The 20,505-nt window shown below is 41.3% G+C and overlaps 1 protein-coding gene across 2 annotated transcripts in view; it reads left to right on the plus strand.

The window, feature by feature from the left end:
• LOC146785479 (nuclear body protein SP140-like protein) overlaps window positions 1-19,816 on the plus strand; it is a 509,550-nt gene extending 489,734 nt beyond the window's left edge. For both annotated transcript variants that reach the window (XM_085634556.1, XM_085634557.1), the window contains exons 15-17: window positions 9,445-9,519; window positions 15,565-15,756; window positions 18,874-19,816. In XM_085634556.1, the coding sequence (XP_085490682.1) occupies window positions 9,445-9,519; window positions 15,565-15,756; window positions 18,874-18,966 (360 nt within the window). In that variant the 3' untranslated portion in view covers window positions 18,967-19,816. The remainder of the gene's footprint in view (window positions 1-9,444; window positions 9,520-15,564; window positions 15,757-18,873) is intronic.
• Window positions 19,817-20,505: the final 689 nt, after the last annotated feature.

The raw sequence follows: 20,505 nt of genomic DNA on the forward strand, positions 1-20,505 counted from the left end.
TTTTTAGTCCCAAGCTCACACGGCGCAGTCTGTTCAGCAGGCGATGTGGGCACTTAGGAGGGCGCCACTCTCCAGATGTCACCGATAGGTGGTGAGGATCCCTCGTAGAAGATCTTTGATGTCCCTGAGAACTCCGAGAGAACAGGGGACCAGCCAACTGGTCCTTGGGGAGCCCACTTCAGGGCTCCACAATTCAGCAGGTAGTCAGCCTAGGCCAGCCACTATTGAGGAAGGGCTTGAGGTCTTCTCCAATGGCAGTAATTATCCTTGTGCCCAACTGCCTCCTCTGGCAATGAGGAACATGCAGTCCAGGTTCTCTAGCCCTGCATCCCCACAAGCGGATCTCTCCCTTGCGGTAGGGTGGCACCAATAGTTATACTGCAGTAGGTCTTTGAAGTTGGGGTGTTCAAAGGGTATACCATTGAACCAAAAATGTGTCCCCTAAATTTTCATCCTGTCTGCCATGAGGCTGCAGAATGCATATCTCTATCTTTATGGGGGCCATGATCTGGCTCCTGAGGCCAAGTGTCACAACCCTTTCCTCCGGTCTATTCCGCCAGGCCCGCAAATGGCAGAGGTCGGCCATTCCAGTTGCATGCCCAATGGTTTATGGCTGTCACTGGGGAATGCCCAGATGCGCTTCCCTAGCAGCTGGTGTTGACCGGCCCCAAGCACCATGGCCCACAAAGAGTTTTACAGCACAGAAATGTGGACATTTCTATAAGTTGTATTTCTAAGTAAATAATGCCATGTTCCCCTTTACCACTGGAAAGGGTTTGGCATTGTGAATTCATTGATAGGAAACATCATGAGACTGTGCCACTGCAATCCACTATTGCTGCCTGAAGTTCTGTCAACCCCTACACCATGCTAACTTATGGGAAGAGCATGCCTCATAGGTAGGAAAAATAGGCATGGGTTTTCCCTACTACCTGGGCAGGGCACACACGGGGATAGCTGTCTGGCCCTTCATCTTCCACTCTGAGTGGAAGTGAAAGGGCCCTTCAAGATGGCCAGTGGCACCATCACAGACCTGCTTCGGCAGATTGGACACATGTTTAAAAGCCCGATCCCTGCAAGTGTGCACGCCGGCCTGCAATGGCAGGCCTGACCTGTGTTTAAGAACACCATGTCAGCACCACTTCCTAACACGTGGAGGAAGGGCGCGTGCACTTTCCCACTGCATTTTTAGTGGGAAAGTACCCTGAGCCCTAGGGCCACACAAGAGAATCAGCAAACTTCCAGAGGAAAAAGCAAAAAGTCTAAGGAAACACTACCTGAAGATTATCAGGTCCAACAGTGTGTATGACGCTAACCGCTACCTTTACGCTGGGTGTCCATCCTATTGGATGAAAAAAGAAATCAATTGACGAGCAGTAGAGGGAAGGAATGTGCAGTGACACGCCCATCTGTGGCACGAGTATTTCATGCAGGTGACATTGTAACGTAGGCACACACACCGGACACCGCCCATAAAGGAGCTAAAGCGAGGGCAAAGTAATGCCTGTTACTGATCACAAATCAGCCAGCGAGTATTTGGAGTGTTGGTGATGCGCACACCTTGATGTGCACACTGCCTTTTATCAGTGCGTTATCACACATTGGCCTGCGAGTATATGAAGTGTCGGTAATGCGCACACTTCTAATCATATTGGAGCACCGGTGATGCGGGAGCACCGGTGATGAGGAAGCACCGGTGATGAGGGAGCACCGTTGATGAGGGAGCACCGGTGATGAGGAAGCACCGGTGATGAGGGAGCACCGGTGATGAGGAAGCACCGGTGATGAGGGAGCACCGGTGATGAGGGAGCACCGGTGATGAGGGAGCACCGGTGTTGAGGGAGCACCGGTGATGAGGAAGCACCGGTGATGTGGGAGCACCGGTGATGAGGAAGCACTGGTGATGAGGGAGCACCGGTGATGAGGGAGCACTGGTGATGCCCACACCTCTAATCATATTGAAGTGCATCTCACATCGGTGATGAGCACACCATGAAGCAGTAATTTAAAGTGCTTGATAATCATGATTAATCTGATAAACATTCCACAATGGTTGTTTAACATTCTTTTACGCAGAATATGTAAGAGGCTAACGCCTTTTTTAAAATAAATAAACACATACTGGTAGTTGGTACAAGACATTTGACAAAAAGAAATTAGAAATAATCTATAGGTAAGTTAGAAATGGACGCTTCAGAAAGTTCACACGGAGACGTTTCTCACGTTCCAGTCTTTCATGTTTCAGTTATACCACCACCATTTTTTTTAATATAAGCTGGCACCACACCAATTCCTTGTGAGAATTGAATTCTAATGTTTGATAACTACTTAGTGGCTCTGGATAGAAAATAATTTTACCCTACAAAGGCAAAAGCGGCGTTGCTGAACACTTTAGAAAAAGAAGGTCAGTGTATATTTAGATATTCACTGCAAGCCCTAGACCCTAATAGATAACCTTTTCAAAGTACTTTTAAAAAGGCCGGATGCAGATTGGAAATTAGATATGCTAAGGAAGAGATCTGTTCATGACAAGATATACATTTTATACTCGACAGTTGAAGAGTCAGTTGAGGAGTTTGTAGCCAGACTAAGAGAATTATCAACCAAACGTCAATTTAAAGGAATGACAAGAGAACTCATCCGAGACCAGCTGATTGTACAATGTAAAAGTAAAACAATTCAATAGAGGTTGTGGGTTGCAAAGAATCCCACATTGAAAGCTGCAATAGATATTGCCAAAGTTGTCGATCAAATCTGATTTATGTATGAAGGAAATGGAGAAGACAAATCAGAGTACTGAAGTTTCAGAGGTGGGGGCAGTCAGGATATTAGAATTAGATACTGTAGCAATGTTGAAACCTATGACAGGTCTGGCAAGAATTCAGCACAACCTAAACAACCTCTTTAGGGGTGCAACCAGTCATGCGTCTGACTCCAAATGTTGTTTCACCAGCAATAGTGTAGAAAATGTGTCTGTATAGTTTATTTTTCTAGGATGTGTAAGATTATTAATCATTGCAAAGTGGCGGTGGTATCAAATATCCCTGCTATTAACACTGAAATATCTGATAGGATTTTGAGTGTGGGATGTGAGGGAGAATTGACGGAAAGAGATAAGAGGAAAAATAGACCCAAGGCCACTTCTGAAATAAATGGGTGATTTGTCCAGCTTATGGTGGATACAGGGTCCATGTGCACCATAATTCCAAAATCAATGCTTGAACATGAGTAGAGTGATATTGCACTAAAGGCTGGAGATATTTCCCCAGGGGGATATCCTGGTGCAACTATCAATATCTTGAGGAATATGGAGGCACACATTACATTTGAGAATAGGGACATACAAGGAAAGGTAAATATAGCAGAGCATTGGACTCCAATTTTGGGGTGGTTGCATCACTATGACCTTCGTATCATTGTTAATCTGAGGCCCTCCTTCTCAAGTTAAGGTGGTGGAGGATAAATCCATTTCAGAAATTTTATTTACTGTAAATCAGCGGTTCTCAAAGTGGGGTCTGTGACATATTTCCCAGGGGGTCCACAGGCAGCAGTTTTAAAAGCACTACAAAGTTCCTTGTAAAATCAGCAATGTTCAAAGCAACAATAAAAGTGATTAATGTACCTGCTGGAGAGAGATGGGAGTTTTGTCTAGTGGCAGCTTTGACTCCTCTAAGGAAGCTCAGAGGTTTATTATGCCTGCTGCAAAGAACGTGTACCATACATTTAAAAAAACAATATTTTTTGTGCATAGCTCAGTGGGTCACTGCTTTTGTCACAGAGCTTCTGTTGTTACTGTGCAGTTCATAAGTTACAATCGTAAACTAACACAGTGAGCTATGAACTGTCATCAAAGAGCTGCATTCAAACTGCATGGTACAAGTTAGTACGTTATGTTTTCTCTCAGTCGTTCATTATCCTGATGCTGCTAATAAAGGTTTATTTGGGTAGAAATAAATCCTTATTATTAACATCAATGCTAACCACTGTGTTATGTTCTGAATCCTAAGTTTGTGCTTCTCCAGGCCAAGCACCTTATAGATGACAAGTGAATTCCTACGCCTTGAAGTCCCCTTTGCCTTATGTAACATTTTCTACACACTGATTACACATGTATGATTAATTGTATCTGCCCTACACTGGTATGAGAGATGCTACAAAACAAATGCAATACATGTGACAGAGGGGCTATGGAGAGATAAGAGGCACTGTTGGAGGGTGATAGTGAGGGAATCATTGAAGAGCCCCAACAAAGATTGTTGTATCCTGGTACACATTAGGGTCATCATTTACTATGCTTTAAAAACTAATACAATTCAATGTATAATGACAAATGTATGTGTAGTGAACCATTTTTCCCTAATTTTCTTAGGGGGAGAGCCCCTCAAAGCCCCCTTTGAAGTGGTGAGGCTCAATCACTGCACTTGGTGCGCACCGTACAGGTACTGGTCTGATATCATTTGCCAGGGCTGCTTTGGGTTTCCCGTATGGCCCTGGCAGGAGCAGGAGCCTCGTACCACGAAATAAAAGAAACATTGAAAAGATAGTCGCCGAGGTGCAGCACCAACCTTCCCATTAAAATCTTTAGGTGTTTGCAAATGTTTTCAATATCAAATAATAAAATCTTTAACTGTTAGTGTATTTGTTTGGTGTGCACTTGTTTGTGTATTTTTCATGAATTACTGTTTCAATGTTTGACATTTAAATAGTACAAATTGCTTGGGGGTCCCCGGCTTCCAGTAGTGACTTACTGGGGGTCCTCAGGAGTCAAAAGTTCAGGAACCACTGGTGTAAAGCACATATTTAAAGATAAGCTGGGACAAAAAAATGAACTGTTAATAAATATAATAGAATTTTACTAAAAAAGTAGCTATTCCAGTTCAACACAAACTCAGGAGAGTTGCAGTGTTGCTTTAGGAAGAGGTCAAAAAATGAGTCCAAGAAATGATGCAGGAAGGGATTATAGAACATGTAGAAGAATCTAGTTTGGTGTCACCGGTAGTTATCACAAAACAATCTGATAAGTGGTTAAGGTTCTGTGTTGACCTCAGATCACTAAATCAAAGTGTGGTAGCAGACACGTTTTTCTTACTTAACATTAATGAATTGGTTGTGATGTTGAAAGGGGGTAAGTGATGTTTTGCAGGCTTTTTGGTGTTTGTATAACGTATCCAGAGATATTATTATATGTCTTTCCTCTGTATCTTTATTACTGGGCATCACTCACCTGGTACGCTGAAAATTCAATAAAGTTTTTTGTTAAAAAAAAGAAAGGGGGGAATTATTTTTCTAAGTTTGACTTAATGAGTGCATACCATGAGATCATGCGCCGCAAAGAATCTAAGCCTCTGACAGCATTGAAGGAGGGAACCTTTCACTTCACTCACATCCCATTTGGTTTATCATCAGCAGCAAAAAACAATTCAACTCATGATCAGTGAAGTTTTAAAAGGCTTAGAGTACATTGTGTACTTTCAAGATGACTAAATAATTTTTGGCAAAACCTTTGATGAACATAATGTTTTATTGAAGTGGACTTCATTGCAGAAATAGGTCTCACTCTGCAAAGAGAAGTATTCCTTTTTGGAAGAACAGGTCGAATACTTGGGGTATACCCTATCAGCGGACCTAAAGAGATTCTGTTTGAGGCAATTGAGCTGGCACCAGCATATCAGGACAAGGAGCAGTTAAGATCCTTCATGGGTTTGATAGAGGTTTATGCGAAGTTTATGGAAAGGTTTGTGGACACAACTGAGAGTTTGAGGTTGTTGCTCAGTAAAGGTCAGAATTTTGCTTGGGCTCAGGAACAAGAATAATGTTTAACTATGATAAAAAAAGATATTTGTGAGGTGGGGATCTTGGTGCCATTTGACATCAAGCTCAAACCCATCATAACTGTTGATGCGAGAACAACAGGTGTGGATGCCATTCTCTCTCCAAAACATGGTAATATTGAGAAAACCGTAGCATTGCATAAAGGACTCTTAACAATTTCTAAAAGAAATTACTCTGTTATTGAGAGAGAGCGAGAGAGACGTTGGCAGCTGCCTGAGATGTGGAGTATTATCGGACTTATGTGTGGGGTAGACAGGTTATCTTGAGATCATTTCACAAACACTTATTAATGTACTTCTTTTTGGAGGAGGTGGTAAAGGCTGAGCAAGATGGCGAGACTGACTGCTAGACTCCAGAAATATTGTTATACCATTGAACATATTCAGGGCTGGAAAAATATTCAAGATGATTGCTCGTCTAGAATGGCAGTTTATTGGAAGTTGGTAGATAGTCCTGCTGTGCCACCTGGTGAAAATAAAGGTGCGGGAGCTTCAGTGCAAGATGCTGTGTAGGAAGAGGCTGGTGCATTTACAGTAAAGAAGGGGTATTGTGAGATGGATGCTGATGAGATTCTTATGGAAGTCATATGCATGTTGATTTCTGGAAGGAGAAGAGAGAGTTGTGTGTCGATTTCTGTGCAGCCTTATGTCAAGGTTTCAGATGAAATGTCCACGTGTGGAGACAAATTGTTGCTGAGGGTTGATAGATTTATACTGCCGTTGGGTTTGAGAACTAAACTCATAGCTATGACTCATGTGGGCCATTTGGGACAGAGTTTGACACAGCTCCGTCTCAAAGCTTAATTCTAGTAGCCATGTATGAATGATCTAGTCACCTCGTGGATTGAAAGGTGTACGGTTTGCAAAGAAGGTAAGAAAAGTCTTAAAGTGGGAACACTGTCAAACATGGGACACATTATGAATCCTGGGAAAGCTTGGCATAGTGTGTATGTGTGCAGATTTTATTGGTCCAATTTCCGAATTGCGCAGTGAGTACATATTTTTATTGGTTGGTGTTGATGTTTTTTCAAAGTTGTTGTGTGTGAAGATTTTGAGGGAAATTACCACAGAAGACAAAACATTCGCAATTTGAGGAAGATTTTCTTGGAAGAAGGTGTCCCACCAGTACTTAGAACTGATATTGGCACTCAATTGGTCTGTCATGAGATCAAGGAATTGTTGGTGTGACATGGTACCACACACAATCCCACCACTCTTTATAATCCACTGGGAAATGGCATAGTGGAAACGGGAAATCGATTGTTGAAAGGTATTATCCAAATGGCTGATGTGTCCAGACAAGATGTTGAGGGTTTGGTGGAAGAGATGGTGTGGGCGTATCACACCACTAAGCAGGAGGCTATCCTTAAGTCTCCGTTTGAACTGAAGAGGGGAAGTGTTCACTGTACCAAGTTGGTGCCCTCTTGGATGAAGGAATGGGTGTCAAGTGGCGGAAAAAACAAAGCAAATAACTGGGAAAATTTAGTTTCTAAAGTCATGGTCAAGGTTGGTGATTGGGTGAAAGTCAAAGCAGGCAGAGTGATAAAAGTGATCCAAGTTTAATGGACCTTTCAAAGTTGAGTGTGTGTACCTATTCTACCCATTCATGCTCTTATAGAGAATAATGAATGGTGGAATCGCCGCAAGGTTGCACTGTATCAGAAAGGAGGAGATTGTCCAGTGAAGCAATTTGAGAGATGTTGTGGCTACATGTTGATGAAGGATGTTGACTTTGGAAGAGGAAGAAGTGGGACAAACCCTCAGACTGAAAGGGTGGTGAGATTAGGGCCTGCTTTAGATCTCGGTGGATGGGTTACTGCGTCACAATTGTGAAAAATGTCCCATCTGGCTAAATATAATTCCCATTATATCCTATGGGATTTCTTTGTGGGCGAACGGGAAATCCCCCACCGTTGTAGCAGAGTAATCCGTCCACCGATATGTACATCAGGCCCTAAGTTATGCTTTGCCGATTTCCAGAGAAGGGGAGCAGTATAAAGGATTTGTCGACTTCCATACAAGGACGGAGTACCATTAGAGTATTTAAAAGATTTAGGGGCTTATTTACAAGAGGCCTGTGCTGCCGAAGCATAATTTCTTCCAACGATCCGGTTGTGCAGGTCTCTCAATCATATCTTTTTTTTTTGTTTGTTTTATATAGCACGAACTAGACCCAAAGATATCAGGTATCAGAGAGCTTTACATGAGCTCCAGTTTTGTTACAGATGGACAAATTCATTTTTGTTAGGCACTTGGAGATTAAGTGATTTGCCCAGAATCACAGGATGTTGAGCGTTGTTGCCGAGACTCAAACACGGTTCCCCAGCTTCAAGGTCGACCACTCTAGCTGTAAGGCTACATCCTATGAGGCACTCTGCATGGCTTTGGATGGCTTCTTAGGTATAAGGCAAGGCAGCGCAATGCTCTGCGTTGCCTTATTCTGCGTAAAGGAGGCATTCCATGGGCATCGTGGTGGGTGTTTCTCCACAACATCCATAGATTTTGATGCTTCCCCAGATTTACAAATTCATGTAAACCTGGGGCAGTGCCTAAACCTTACGACTCCCCAGAGCAGGAACAACAAGGAGAAATGTTTTCCTTTTTCCTAATTTTTTCCTCTTGCCATGCGTGCTGTATTCTGCAGCACACATAGAACGAGGAAAGCGCCACTCTGTATTGTTTTTTTGCAGGAAGATGCTCCTTGCTGCACCGAAACAATCCTGCCAACAACGCAGACACCCTTGCACCATGGTGCCTGTGTTGGTGCTAGGCACCAAATTGTGCGCCATTGCTGGCTGAAAGTATAGGAATGCACTGTATCTCGTAAATACAGTGCATCCCAGCCCTTTCAAATTGGCATAGGGCTGTGCAGCAAGAAGACTTGTGGTGCTGCCCGATACCAATTTTGTGTAAATAAGCCCTATTTTTATTAGGTTATTAGTCCTTGCTTTCCTTATTTTGTTGTTAATATATATGTTTTTGAAAAAACATCCCATGTTTTGCAACACAAATAAATGGATGTGTTGTTTTTACTTGATATTGGCTTTAATGTTTCTCTCTCTTTTAGTGTAGGATGTTTAATTTATAATATATTTTTACAGTTCTGTGTAATTTCTTTCTGGTGACATCCTAACTGTTATTCACTAGTAACTCACATTGTATTCAGTTTGTTTGTTGTATATAAGGGAAGGGGATGTTTTGTATTGGCCATTAATAAACTGTTCCTTGCGCAGTCTCCATAGTGGAATCTCACTGCTGTAAGATTCTATGTGTTTTAAACCGAACGTTCTTTGGTGGTCAGTTTGACCCTGGCCAGGAGGGAGTGACCGCTCTATGCTGTTGCCTAAGAATAAACATCCTTCGCAAGCGTGACACTCCTGTTATTGCCTTTACAACATCAGACCCAGGTATATATTTGAGCAGCAGTTAAAGTGAGACCCTCCTGGCACCTTGTCACCTTGGAGGACACTGTCAGATATCAGCCATGGTTTTCTTGGGGCCCCTGACGCCCAGCCATTGGACGAATGTATCTCATCCTCTTATTCTTGCCATTTTGTCTGCTGTTTTTTTAGTGTTCTCTGGCCTGTCTCAACTTGTTTCTGTTCCTTTATAGAAATGTGAGTTTCTGCTTCTGCTGCTTTACTGTGAAGGTGAAAGCATTTTCTTCATTGAGGACCCATGTATTAAGGTAAGGAGATGGAGGAGGCAATGCTGCAAAAGCACCCCAATAACTTACTGTATTGGTGCAAATATGACTACAACAAGCCTGACTAACACTAAACAGCACATCTTGAAGGAACTTTTTACCACTGCAGGTGTGCTGTACGTAAATGTAAATGTGGGTTGGGTATTTATTCCAGTATTCAGGAGCTTTTATTTCTTGAGGTTTTATACTAGTAACATCATATTCAGTCCATATGGGAGATCTTCACAAAACATTATAAACATGAGATCCTATTCCGTGATATTTTTTATTATATTTCTAATGCTCACAATCAACAAAATGGCTCCTTGGCCTTGACGCTGGTAAGACCGAGGGCTACACAGAAGAATTAAAATGAGTTAGCAGAATAAAAACGTTTTCGAAACATGCCTAGAAGCTAAGTAGTTACTTAATGTCCTTTTATCCAGAGGGAGCTTGCTCCACCTCCATGGCCAGGTGGCTAAAGGAGCAGTCTCCCACATAGGCCTTTTCCGCTCTTGGAATGCCTAGCAGGAGCTGATGCTCAAGTCTTACAGTTTGGACAGGTGTGTATGGCTGTAGAAAAGAATTAAATTCTGATATCTCAAAGAGACTTATACTACACTCTTTGTTGAACTGCAAGCCATTGGATTTCTCCCCGGTAAGCTGAAACATGGTCAGATTTGCTAACATGGAGGTAGTGTGGACCACCATATTCTGAATACATTGCAGGTTCATCAGAAGATGCCTGGGGAGTTCTAACTAAAAATGTGCCAGACCCGGCCAAGGCTAATATGCAGGCTTACATAACTGCAGAGTGTTTTTTTTCTAGGGAGAAATGGCGGCAAGACCTTTCTATGGTTTTTCACAGCAGAGAATTAGGTGTAGACTCCTTTATTCATCTGTGATTTTAGAAAGAGTTCCTGAACAATCAATAACTTTACCTTTTAGGGCAGTGGATGGAGTAGGCCTCATCTACAAAGGCTCCACTTACTACCCAAGCGGACACGATTGTGGCCAGCATGAGTTGTTCAGTGATTCCATTGAACTTTAAAGGGTTAAGCACCTTCATTGCTGGACTGCTGTCAAAGAATCTCTCAGGGTAGGCAGAGAAACCTGGTTTCCAATGTGATGATAATATTGGTATCGTCAGTGTAAGATAAGGCTCTGAGCGCAAAGGACCTAAAAAGCTCAGACAAAGCACATAGTTGCTGAGAAGTATGGGGAATAAAGGTGACCCCTGGGGTACCTTGCAATGGGTGGGAAACTTGTGAGATCTAAAGGTGGACGAGAGCAGACAGACAGAAAGACTTGACTTGAACTTAACTAATAGTGTGTCCTTTATCCCAATCTCTGCCAGGTGATGGATCAAAATTGCATTATCCATGGAATAAGTGAGAAGTGGGTAAAGGTGTTGTACCACATAGTGTGACCACCCCTCTTGGACTGCCGTCACCATATATGTATAAGATGACAGCCCCTTATTACCTCTGGTGTAGAACTTTGCAGGTCAAGTCCCACAGTCAGCTACTGGGTTAAAACCGGGATGTTTGCTGCAGGTTTGATGAGATTTCTGCTCCATGACGCCATATATGAGAACACATTATAGTTCTCCGTTGTGGTGCCTATTGAGGAGAATGCAAATGTCACCGCCGCTTGGCCCTCACTAGTTTACACATGCTGAAGGGAAATGTAGCTTTGGATGGAGAATGATTGGTGGACAATAGTTTGTTACCAAGGGTGCTGACAATAACACATTGGGCCATTTTTAAAGCAAAGAATAAACACAGTCATGCAGAACTATGCCAGATTGTAATGATCGATAACTAAATCCTACGCCTAACTAGAAGAAAATAAATCTTTTCAAAGTTGAATGCTGGAACTGTAAATGTGCGACTTAGGTAGATTTGCAAACAGTAAATGAAAGAAACTGATACAAATAACCTGTGCAGTTCTGTGGTATTGGATATGGCATGCCTTCACATGCTTTTCAATCATTCCTCATTGTCAGGGTAGTACTACTTGGTAACTTTAGCATAAAAGTATTAACAATACATTTTTAATACATCTTAGTGTGGCCTATTTACATCACTGTTTGGGCCTTTTGGATAGGCTTAAACTTCAACTATTGGTAACCATTGTCAGAATTCTACTGCACATCTTGTACTTAGGAGTCATCTGACAAAGCTATGATTTCTCAGAGTTCTCTTACTTTTGAGAGGGACCAAGAAAATGTACACTTGTCTTCAGCCTGGTAAGAGAAGGAAACCCTTTAATGATGAGGACCTTATTCTGAATCCAGATAATTTCATCCCAGGTTACAACATTTTCAGGGGTTTCACCTAACAGCATTTTCCTCACTGGAGAATTCATGGGAAATATCCATCTCTTTTCCAACTAGTTAACCATGCTTGAGTCTTGTAGCTTTTGACACCACACTTTATATCTTAAAAAAACAGCCAAGAACAGAAAGGCTGTCTTTACACTTTGTAAAATCTAGTTTCTGAATAAACTATGAAGTGGTTATCCCGAAGAGGAACGTATCTATTGTCTGCACTGTTACCTATCACACCTGCAAGACCTTTACCAAAAACTCATCTAACAGAGTTTCTGTTTTACAGAATGTTTTATAGCGCAAAACTTGACCCGAAGGTATCAAAGCACTTTACACTATAGCCAGTTGCGTTACATGAGGACACATTCATATTTTTTTTTGTTAGGCACTGGGAGATTAAGTGATTTGCCCAGAATCACAGGATGTTCAGCGTCATTGCGGAGACTCGTACCCGGTTCCCCAGATTCGAGGTCGACGCCTTAGGCCAACTCCTCTCCACCTCTCCTGTAAATGAGGGGGCACCCCTTTCATCTGCAGAAGAATCTTCTACAATTACTCCTCTGCTAGAAAGGATTCATATAAATACAAAGCCTTAAAAAAGCTTGACTCTGCTGCCTTTGATCATATCACTGCAATTGGTGAGGTCCAAGCCTGATCAGCGATGGCAACACTTTGACAGAGTCCTCCCCATTGAAAAAAACCTTATTGCCCGCTATGTCATCGGGAACTCTCTGTTGACTAACTACACGGTACCAAAATATCTGACACCTCCCTCAACGACTGGCCTGTTGACAACACTCATTTTCAGCCATCCACCCATGGCCTTGTTGATTAGATCCTCACTGAAAAATGCTCCATCCAGCAGAGATTTTGAACTTCTAAGCACCATCCCATCAACTGCAGCACTGTCTGCTGTGAGAGAGGAGAAATAAGAGTGAAGTGATACACGCAATTGTACTTAGCCGAGAGGTGCTTTGTTTGCAGGAAGCCTGACAACACCACCCACAACCAAAATCTGATACCGCAAATGTCTGTCTAATCCCATCCTTAACGACTTTGCTAAAAAACGGCAACATGCTATGTCATATTTCTAGCTTGGCATGGATATCATGGTGATAATCCTATGCTTAAAAATTCTGCTAAAAAAACAGACATTGAATCTCCAAAAATACCAAAAATTGAGTCACCAAGCAGAAAACAGATATATAAATATTCTTATCCAGCTACAGAAAGTGATGTACACAACTAGAAAATAGCTCACTAGACACAAATTACACCATTTGCCCCTAATATAAACAGGAGGCCATGTCCAGCGATTACTTACACATTTCTGTGATGAAGCAAACATAACATAAAGGTTATGATGAAGCAAACCTAAGAAAATGACCAGTGCAATTAAAGGAAGAGATGATAATCAAAATGCACCAACTTCTGAGTAACATAATCACACTGTGACAGAAACTGTTGCAAAATGTAAATATCTATAAAAGTATTCTTACCACAGGAAATCCACAAATATTGAAACACCCAAAGTGTGATTTACATTGATAATTAAATACTGCATTCAGATACAAGGATGAATCTGGAACTTTACAGCAAAGCAACCAGAAAGCAACTGAAGTATAACTATCAGTGCAATCACTTATGAACACCCATCTGCAAACATTATAAAAGTACAAGGAGCAAAATGCACCATACCATGGACTACAAGAAGACAGAAACATCCAGGACTACATCCACTTTAAGTGTACACACATATTAAATTGCACAATTATCTCGTATGACAGTGTCTCATGTCGCTGTCAAGGGCTGACAATATTTATGCTTTTTCTGCAAAGATAATCAAAAGCTTCTTTTTGTCAGTCTGACTCTTGGAATAGCCTCCATCTTCAGCAGCAGGATGAGACGTGAACATCCAAAAACGACATACTTCATGCTGTGAGCAACAAAGACAAAGCTCATTGGCATGCATTGATGTTGTGCTGGTGCGTGCCTACAGAGGGTCACATCAGACGGTTATCATTTAAGGGTTTCTGTCTACAAAGTCATGAGGTAAGTCAAAGATGCACCCAAATCACGTTACATGCCACTTCGCCTTCCTAGGCACACCACACCTTACAAAGCAAGCAGTGATAGCAGGCTCCATCGATTGCACACACACATGGCCCCAAGAAGCCCCAGTGGTGCACTTTTGGTCACTTCATATGTAAACGCCACATCCAACTCAACATACAGATAGCCAGTGATGCTGAACCATGCTTCAATGCATGCTTTAAATGCTTCCTGGATTAATTGTGAGAATCATCCATCAAACTTCAGATACAGTGTAACAATCAAGTCCACAGCACCACTACATCATATCCCAAGCAATATTGACTCCCTCCAATCTGAACCAGACATCTGGTTTTGCTTTAACGTGATATGTCCACACTTGGGTCCCCGGCTACTGTGCTAATGGAACCAAGCTGCATATGACTTATGAGCTCCATTCATCTTTGTTGCATGTGTTCCAGTCCAGGGAGGCAGTTCAGGCTGGGCTGTTCCCACTGGAGTAGGGTCAAGACTGTATTACAAATCAAAGTCCAAACTGAGGTGGCGTGGTGTAGAAAATAATAATGAACTTGGATGCAACCCCGAGTAATTACCATTGGCTGAAATTCATTAAAGCATCCCATCCATCACTTTTTTGTATACTTCAGTGTGACGCCCAAGTGGGACGGGTATGTCCAAATGTGCATACTGTGCACATTGTGACACTGGAACCAAACAATACTAGCCTGATTAGCCCTAATAGAAGTGAAAACGGTCTTGGGTTTCTTGTGTTCCGATGCAGTTTGAGCTGAACTTTTCCATTTGGAGGAGGGTCATGACTGATTTTCATATGTCTAGATTCAAACTGAGGTGGCATGGCGGGCAAAAGATCGATGGGTTGAAATCCTACCCTGGTTATTGCAGGCGTTCCTCCCATCATCTTTTTTTTGTTTAATTACTTTCTGCATTCTTCAGCTGATTTGGCATTTGCGGGCTTCCAATTCCAGGTATGAAAATATGCTGACTCAGATTTCTTATATTTTCAGCTTGAGGAAACATTCCTGATACACAGAGGGATTCTGATATTTGTCTGCTATTTTTATGTGTATTTGTAAAGCGCACTATCACCCTCAAGAGGGGTTGCCTAGCCCAGTCAACGTAGGTTGATTAATTGAAAAGCCAGGTCTTCATCTTCTTGTGCAATTCAAGAAGACGGAAGAAGGCTCTGATGTGGAATGGGAAGCCAGTTTCACAATTTAGGAGTGATATAAGAGAGTGCCCATCCATATCTGTGTATGCATAGGATGTGTTTGAGTAGGAGTCCTGCAGAGCGGAGGTGTCTGGGTGGTTAGAGGAAGGAAATGCGACTGTTCAAGCGTGTGGGACCTAAGTTGTATAGTGCCTTGAATGTGTGTGTGAGTGTGTGGCTGTAATACTCTATCTTCCTAAAGCTAAAACACTGGCAACCAAACTTTCCCCATACTAAAATAATTTATTGAATAAAGAAATCATTTAAAAAACTGTATATGCACTGCTTTGGGCCACACCAGGGCTATACCAAGGTAAACACAAGATTTTGTTATGTGAGCAAATACATTTTGGACTTAGATTTAACCCTCCAAAACAGTGTGAGCAATTGTATACCTGAAATGCTTGCTAATAGGATGTGTTTTTAATTTTTTTAGGTCCCTCAATATTCTCAACATATCCAGCGCCCTATCTGGCTGGGCCAAGTGAAAAGCATATTGCAGAACACCAAGAACAATATTTTAATGTTTGGTAATGAACCTCAGTCCGATCGCCGTTGCTACAATACAGTGGGAAAACTTATTCGAGAAATACGACTGATGTTCATGAATTTCGAATCCTTTAACAAAGTATGTATCCTCTCAACACAAGTGACCTCATTCTCCTAGTCCAGTTACCTGACCAAGAGGGATGTTCTGTGACCTCTCTTGATCCTCTCTGGACAGGCTATCTTGACTCTCATTTATCCTCTTAGGTTTAAAGTAACCTCAGACATTGGTAGCCACATGGTATGTGTTTAACCCACTCATCCCCTTCCTCTCTGTCCTGCAGAGTAGCATCTTGCTCTGGCACCCCTAAATTTAGTAACACTTCTGTTTATGCTAAGTCTTTTATTAAGTACAGTGATCTCTTTACCTGGTGGCCCAATGTCCTAGTGTATGTTTCTATTTCTGTGTTGCCTGTACTTTTCTGTGTACTGTGCACTAATAATTTGAACTTGGGTCACTTTGATGATTGCCTTTATTGAGGCATCTCTTGCTCATTTCTGTGTACTCTGCAGTAACTTTATTCCTCAACCTATTGTCAATGCTATTGATCCAGCACCAAACCGGGAAAGGGCAAATTTACAATTATTTTCCCTGCGACGCAGACCCAACGTCCCACTAACTCATTCACACACGCAGTCATTGGTGGGGCCCATAACACCAACACTCATATGTTTCTCTCACGAGTCTGCACACAGGAGGGATGATAATTACGCGCTGGACATGTGGAGGGGGTACCTTATTAACTATAGGGAAGAACAATTATATTACAGAATATACATTTGCATCACCTCCTATAGGATCCTAACCTTAACATCAAGGCACTTCACCACTTGGTCGACGGACCAATTAGTTGGACTGGTTGATGGTGATTTAGAACCAGCTAAAACACATTTAAGCTTCAGAATCCTCTAATCACTTAATTGAAAAACCACAAACTCATAATTTCTGTTAATCAATTATTTGTTTATCTATATATTGTTTGTAATTAATATTAACATTTTGGTCAATCAAAGTTTAGAATTTTAATCAATCAGCACAAATCGCATGACATTTTATATGTACCTATTCTTGCTAGCCGGGCTTTTCTAATATAATTGGCTCTGCATAACCGAATTTAGCTGTTAAATTGTCCAAATAAAGCAGGCCAAGGCTCAAAGTCCGGAAAGATCTTTGCTCAGTACATCACAGTCCCAAAGATCCCCAAAGGACCAGGAATCGTGCAAGCATCTGTTATCACCTGTGGGGTCGATAGGGGTGTGCGGTCATCGAGAGAAAGAAGGTAGATAGCTCCTCCCTATTCTACTACCCTTTTTATAATAATTTTTTTGGGATAACAGGAAACATTTCTTAGACTAAAAAAGCATGTGATTGGTCCATTTGAAGAAGTTTGGAATATCGTCCAATTTTCCATTTAGCTTGGGTTCTCATAGATTTTTCTGGTTCACTTCCTCTGTCTATATCATCCTCACGCAACATTGTAGATTCTTGCTTGTATGTGACTATTGTTCATTTAGACCAGTTTTTACTGACTGAAGTTTGGCAGTCCTCCATGTTCCTATCCTTGACCAGGAACACTGTGCTCTGACTTGAGGTTGCCTGGAGATCTACGGAGCCATCCGAGTCTGCGCAGTAGACATCGCGCTCACGAGACGGTGGCCACTTCAGAGCTCCATTTTGGATGTCATGTTTTGGTAGGCCCAAATATCAACTTAAGCAAAACAAACACAAAAAATAATTAATTCACAGAAATTAAGATTCTAATGTTAAACCCTCACTAATCCCTTTATGTATTAGTATTTTCCTAGCTTTAAGCGACATTTAAAGCAATAAAACTCACCCTTCGGTCCAAAACGGGAACGCAAACATCACAAAAGTGACATACATCATGCGATATCCTATTACCACACCTACTATTATTAATAGGCATACAAAATTTAGTTATTAGTGTTATTCTGTCATGCAAGTAGTAATGAGTCCCACGTGTAATTGGTGTTTACTAAAAGTGCAAGTGGTTGATTAATATAACACATCAAACAGTTAATTCAAATTATTATATAAGTCGGTTAAGTGATTAATATTTTCATGCATAGAGGAGGTATACAAAATTTTGCTTTACCTGCTCCATCACTATCCAAGTTCTCTCCTTTCTCTATCTATGTGCTGTTCAGTAACTATGAAGAAGCTATGCCAAATGTCTGTCCTCAGTCTTCCGTGCCCTTTTTGTTTGCTGTACCGTATCCTATAGTCTTGATGTCCTCTATTTGTCTCTACTTTCTGTCTTTCATTGCCACTGTGTGTGTTGTACAGTAACCCCACGCCTGCCTATGGTGTGTTTCAGTCCTGGATTTCTCTTCACCTCCTCGTTGCGGGTAAGTAACCATGGTTCAGTTGATGTTTACGGCTTCCCCTTGTTCGATGGATGGGATCATAGTAATAATGGGCTTCCTATAAACAGTGTAAGACTTTTCTCAATAGTTTCATCCAGGCTGCTTTGCTACTTTTATTTCCAGCATTATTTAGTTGATTATGAATACATCCTCCAAAGGAAACCCAACCAGCATTATTCATACCTCAGTAGGGACCAACACATGAGTTCTAGAGACTCAGCTCTATTGATTTGGGCATTTTTGCTAGTTAAACTGTGGTGAATCTGAGTATGCCTTGTCCTCCTGGAGCTAAGGGGTGTGCTTGTGCCCGAGGCCCATACACTTTGTCCAACTTTCAACTCCATTTTCCTTTCTGTGCACCCCAGGATTCTACGAGCAATGTCCATTCTAGCTTTCCATGAGTTGAGACACAGCCTTTGGCTCCTGCATCTTAAATGTTACTTTTTCGAATTAGTTTCCTTTTGACATTGACCTTAGATTCTCAGTAACTTATGTTATCTCGTCAGAGATGTGAAAAATCACAGGATTCCTTCCAATGCTCCAACGTCTGTGAAATCCTAAGAAAAATATAGCATACTTCCTGCTATTTACAGGTATAAAAAAAAAAAAATGCAGGACAATGTCTTCAAAATAGATGTTGTGCTTAAACTCACACAAAATGATTTTTTTGCAATAATGGGGGATGTTTGCAAAAGCAATATGTAAAACATGAAAATGCAAAATGAGTAAGTTAGCACATTTGTCCTGGTGAGGTTACACTTTCATATACCCTGTTAGTTTAAGACATTGATTTTCCCTCTTTTCTTTACAGGACCCAAGTATTTTGGAGAGTGGAGCGAAGCTAAACAAGGTGTTTGAAGAAAGTTTTAAAAGAGTGTTTAATATTCGAAGGAAACCTGCATAACCTTGAGCAGGTCTTGAATTTTTAAAGGTCTATCCTCACTCAAGCAATGTCTGCCTTACTCTGGATTGAACAAAAAATGTCTTGTCACCTAAGACATCTTGCAAATAGCTTTCTTATTGGCAAATGAGTTCCTCTATTTGGTGTACTTTTATGAATCTTAACACTTTTTCTTTCTCCAGATGACACTATCTTATCATTTGTTTGGGAGCTTGAATCTAGTATTCAAGTTTATTGAGTCTCATGAATGGTAGTTTTTACCAGCTCTCTAGCCGTACAGAGACTCTACACAACTTATGAATACGCCTGCCCCAAGTAGCAGCACTATTTCATCCTCCCAATGAAGCTGTCCTGTAAATGTCTAGTTTTTCATATTGCACTTAATAAGAACATTTGCCCAGGTCCTAAGGGCTCCCGGGTTTAATGGATAAATTAATCTATGGCATGGAGATGAAGTAAATCAAGGTTCCATAGTCAACAAAATAACCACTAGACCAAATCTCCATCCAGATTCAATCACTTTCTGTGATCAAATGTAGAGATAGTTTCAATCCTGTCCCCTGTGAACCATTCTTTCATTTCATTTGGAACAAGGAAACAGGTCATTGGCCTAAGGAACACAAATCGATGAAATCTCTTTGTGACATATATGTAGTTACAGTTTTATACTTTTTCATTCATTGTATATATATTTTTTTAACTATTTTAAATTAATCCTAATGCATTTTGTGATACCAAAAAGATAATCAATGGGAAAGAGTTCTCTATAGCACAATTATAATATAATAGGTTGGATTGAATGTCAGTCATGTCGAGTGAATATTCAAACAATAAAGTAATTTCTGGTCTGAAAGGTGTATTAGTTAATTTGTTCTGAAAACAAGGTGGAGGCACAGTGTAAATATAATTTACCCCACCACCACCTTCCTTCCTTCCCCGGAGTCATACACAATTGTTCCTCCCTTGAGAAACATGGAATGAGCTTCACACATTTCCAGCTTGCAAAGTAGCAGCAATCGGTGACCTAAGGCACTGAAAAAGCCTGCCTTGTTTATGTCACACATCCTGGATGTTCCTTGTCAGATTGGGAACTTCATATTACCTTTTGATGGGCTGACACTAGGGCTATCAGAGGGTATCAAGGATGAACCTACATTGAGCTAGAAGGATGCCGCTGCCACGCACAAACAGGCTGCTATGTTTATGTAGGAGAATCACATCTAGTGCAGACAGAGAATATAAGTCTCCATCATCTTTCAGTCTGTGCACTCTCTATGGTATGATCTCATCATCAGCAAGTTTAGTATCCAAAGCCATGCATGTCAAAGACTTTGACTGGATGTATCAATTCTTGTCATCCATGGTGAATGTGCTCTGTTTGTCTTCCATCTATAAGAGTTCCTTACACAAGACAAAGTTGTTCATTCCGTTCTTTGCTAATTTATGTAACTAGACCCTGTAATGGCATAATCTCCATACTTATTCACTCCTTAACCTCTCTCCCTGAAGATTCCCCTCTTCTCGTACTTTACTTGTTTTATA

Source organism: Triturus cristatus, chromosome 11 (genome assembly GCF_964204655.1).
Source record: "Triturus cristatus chromosome 11, aTriCri1.1, whole genome shotgun sequence".
Lineage (NCBI taxonomy): Eukaryota > Metazoa > Chordata > Amphibia > Caudata > Salamandridae > Triturus > Triturus cristatus.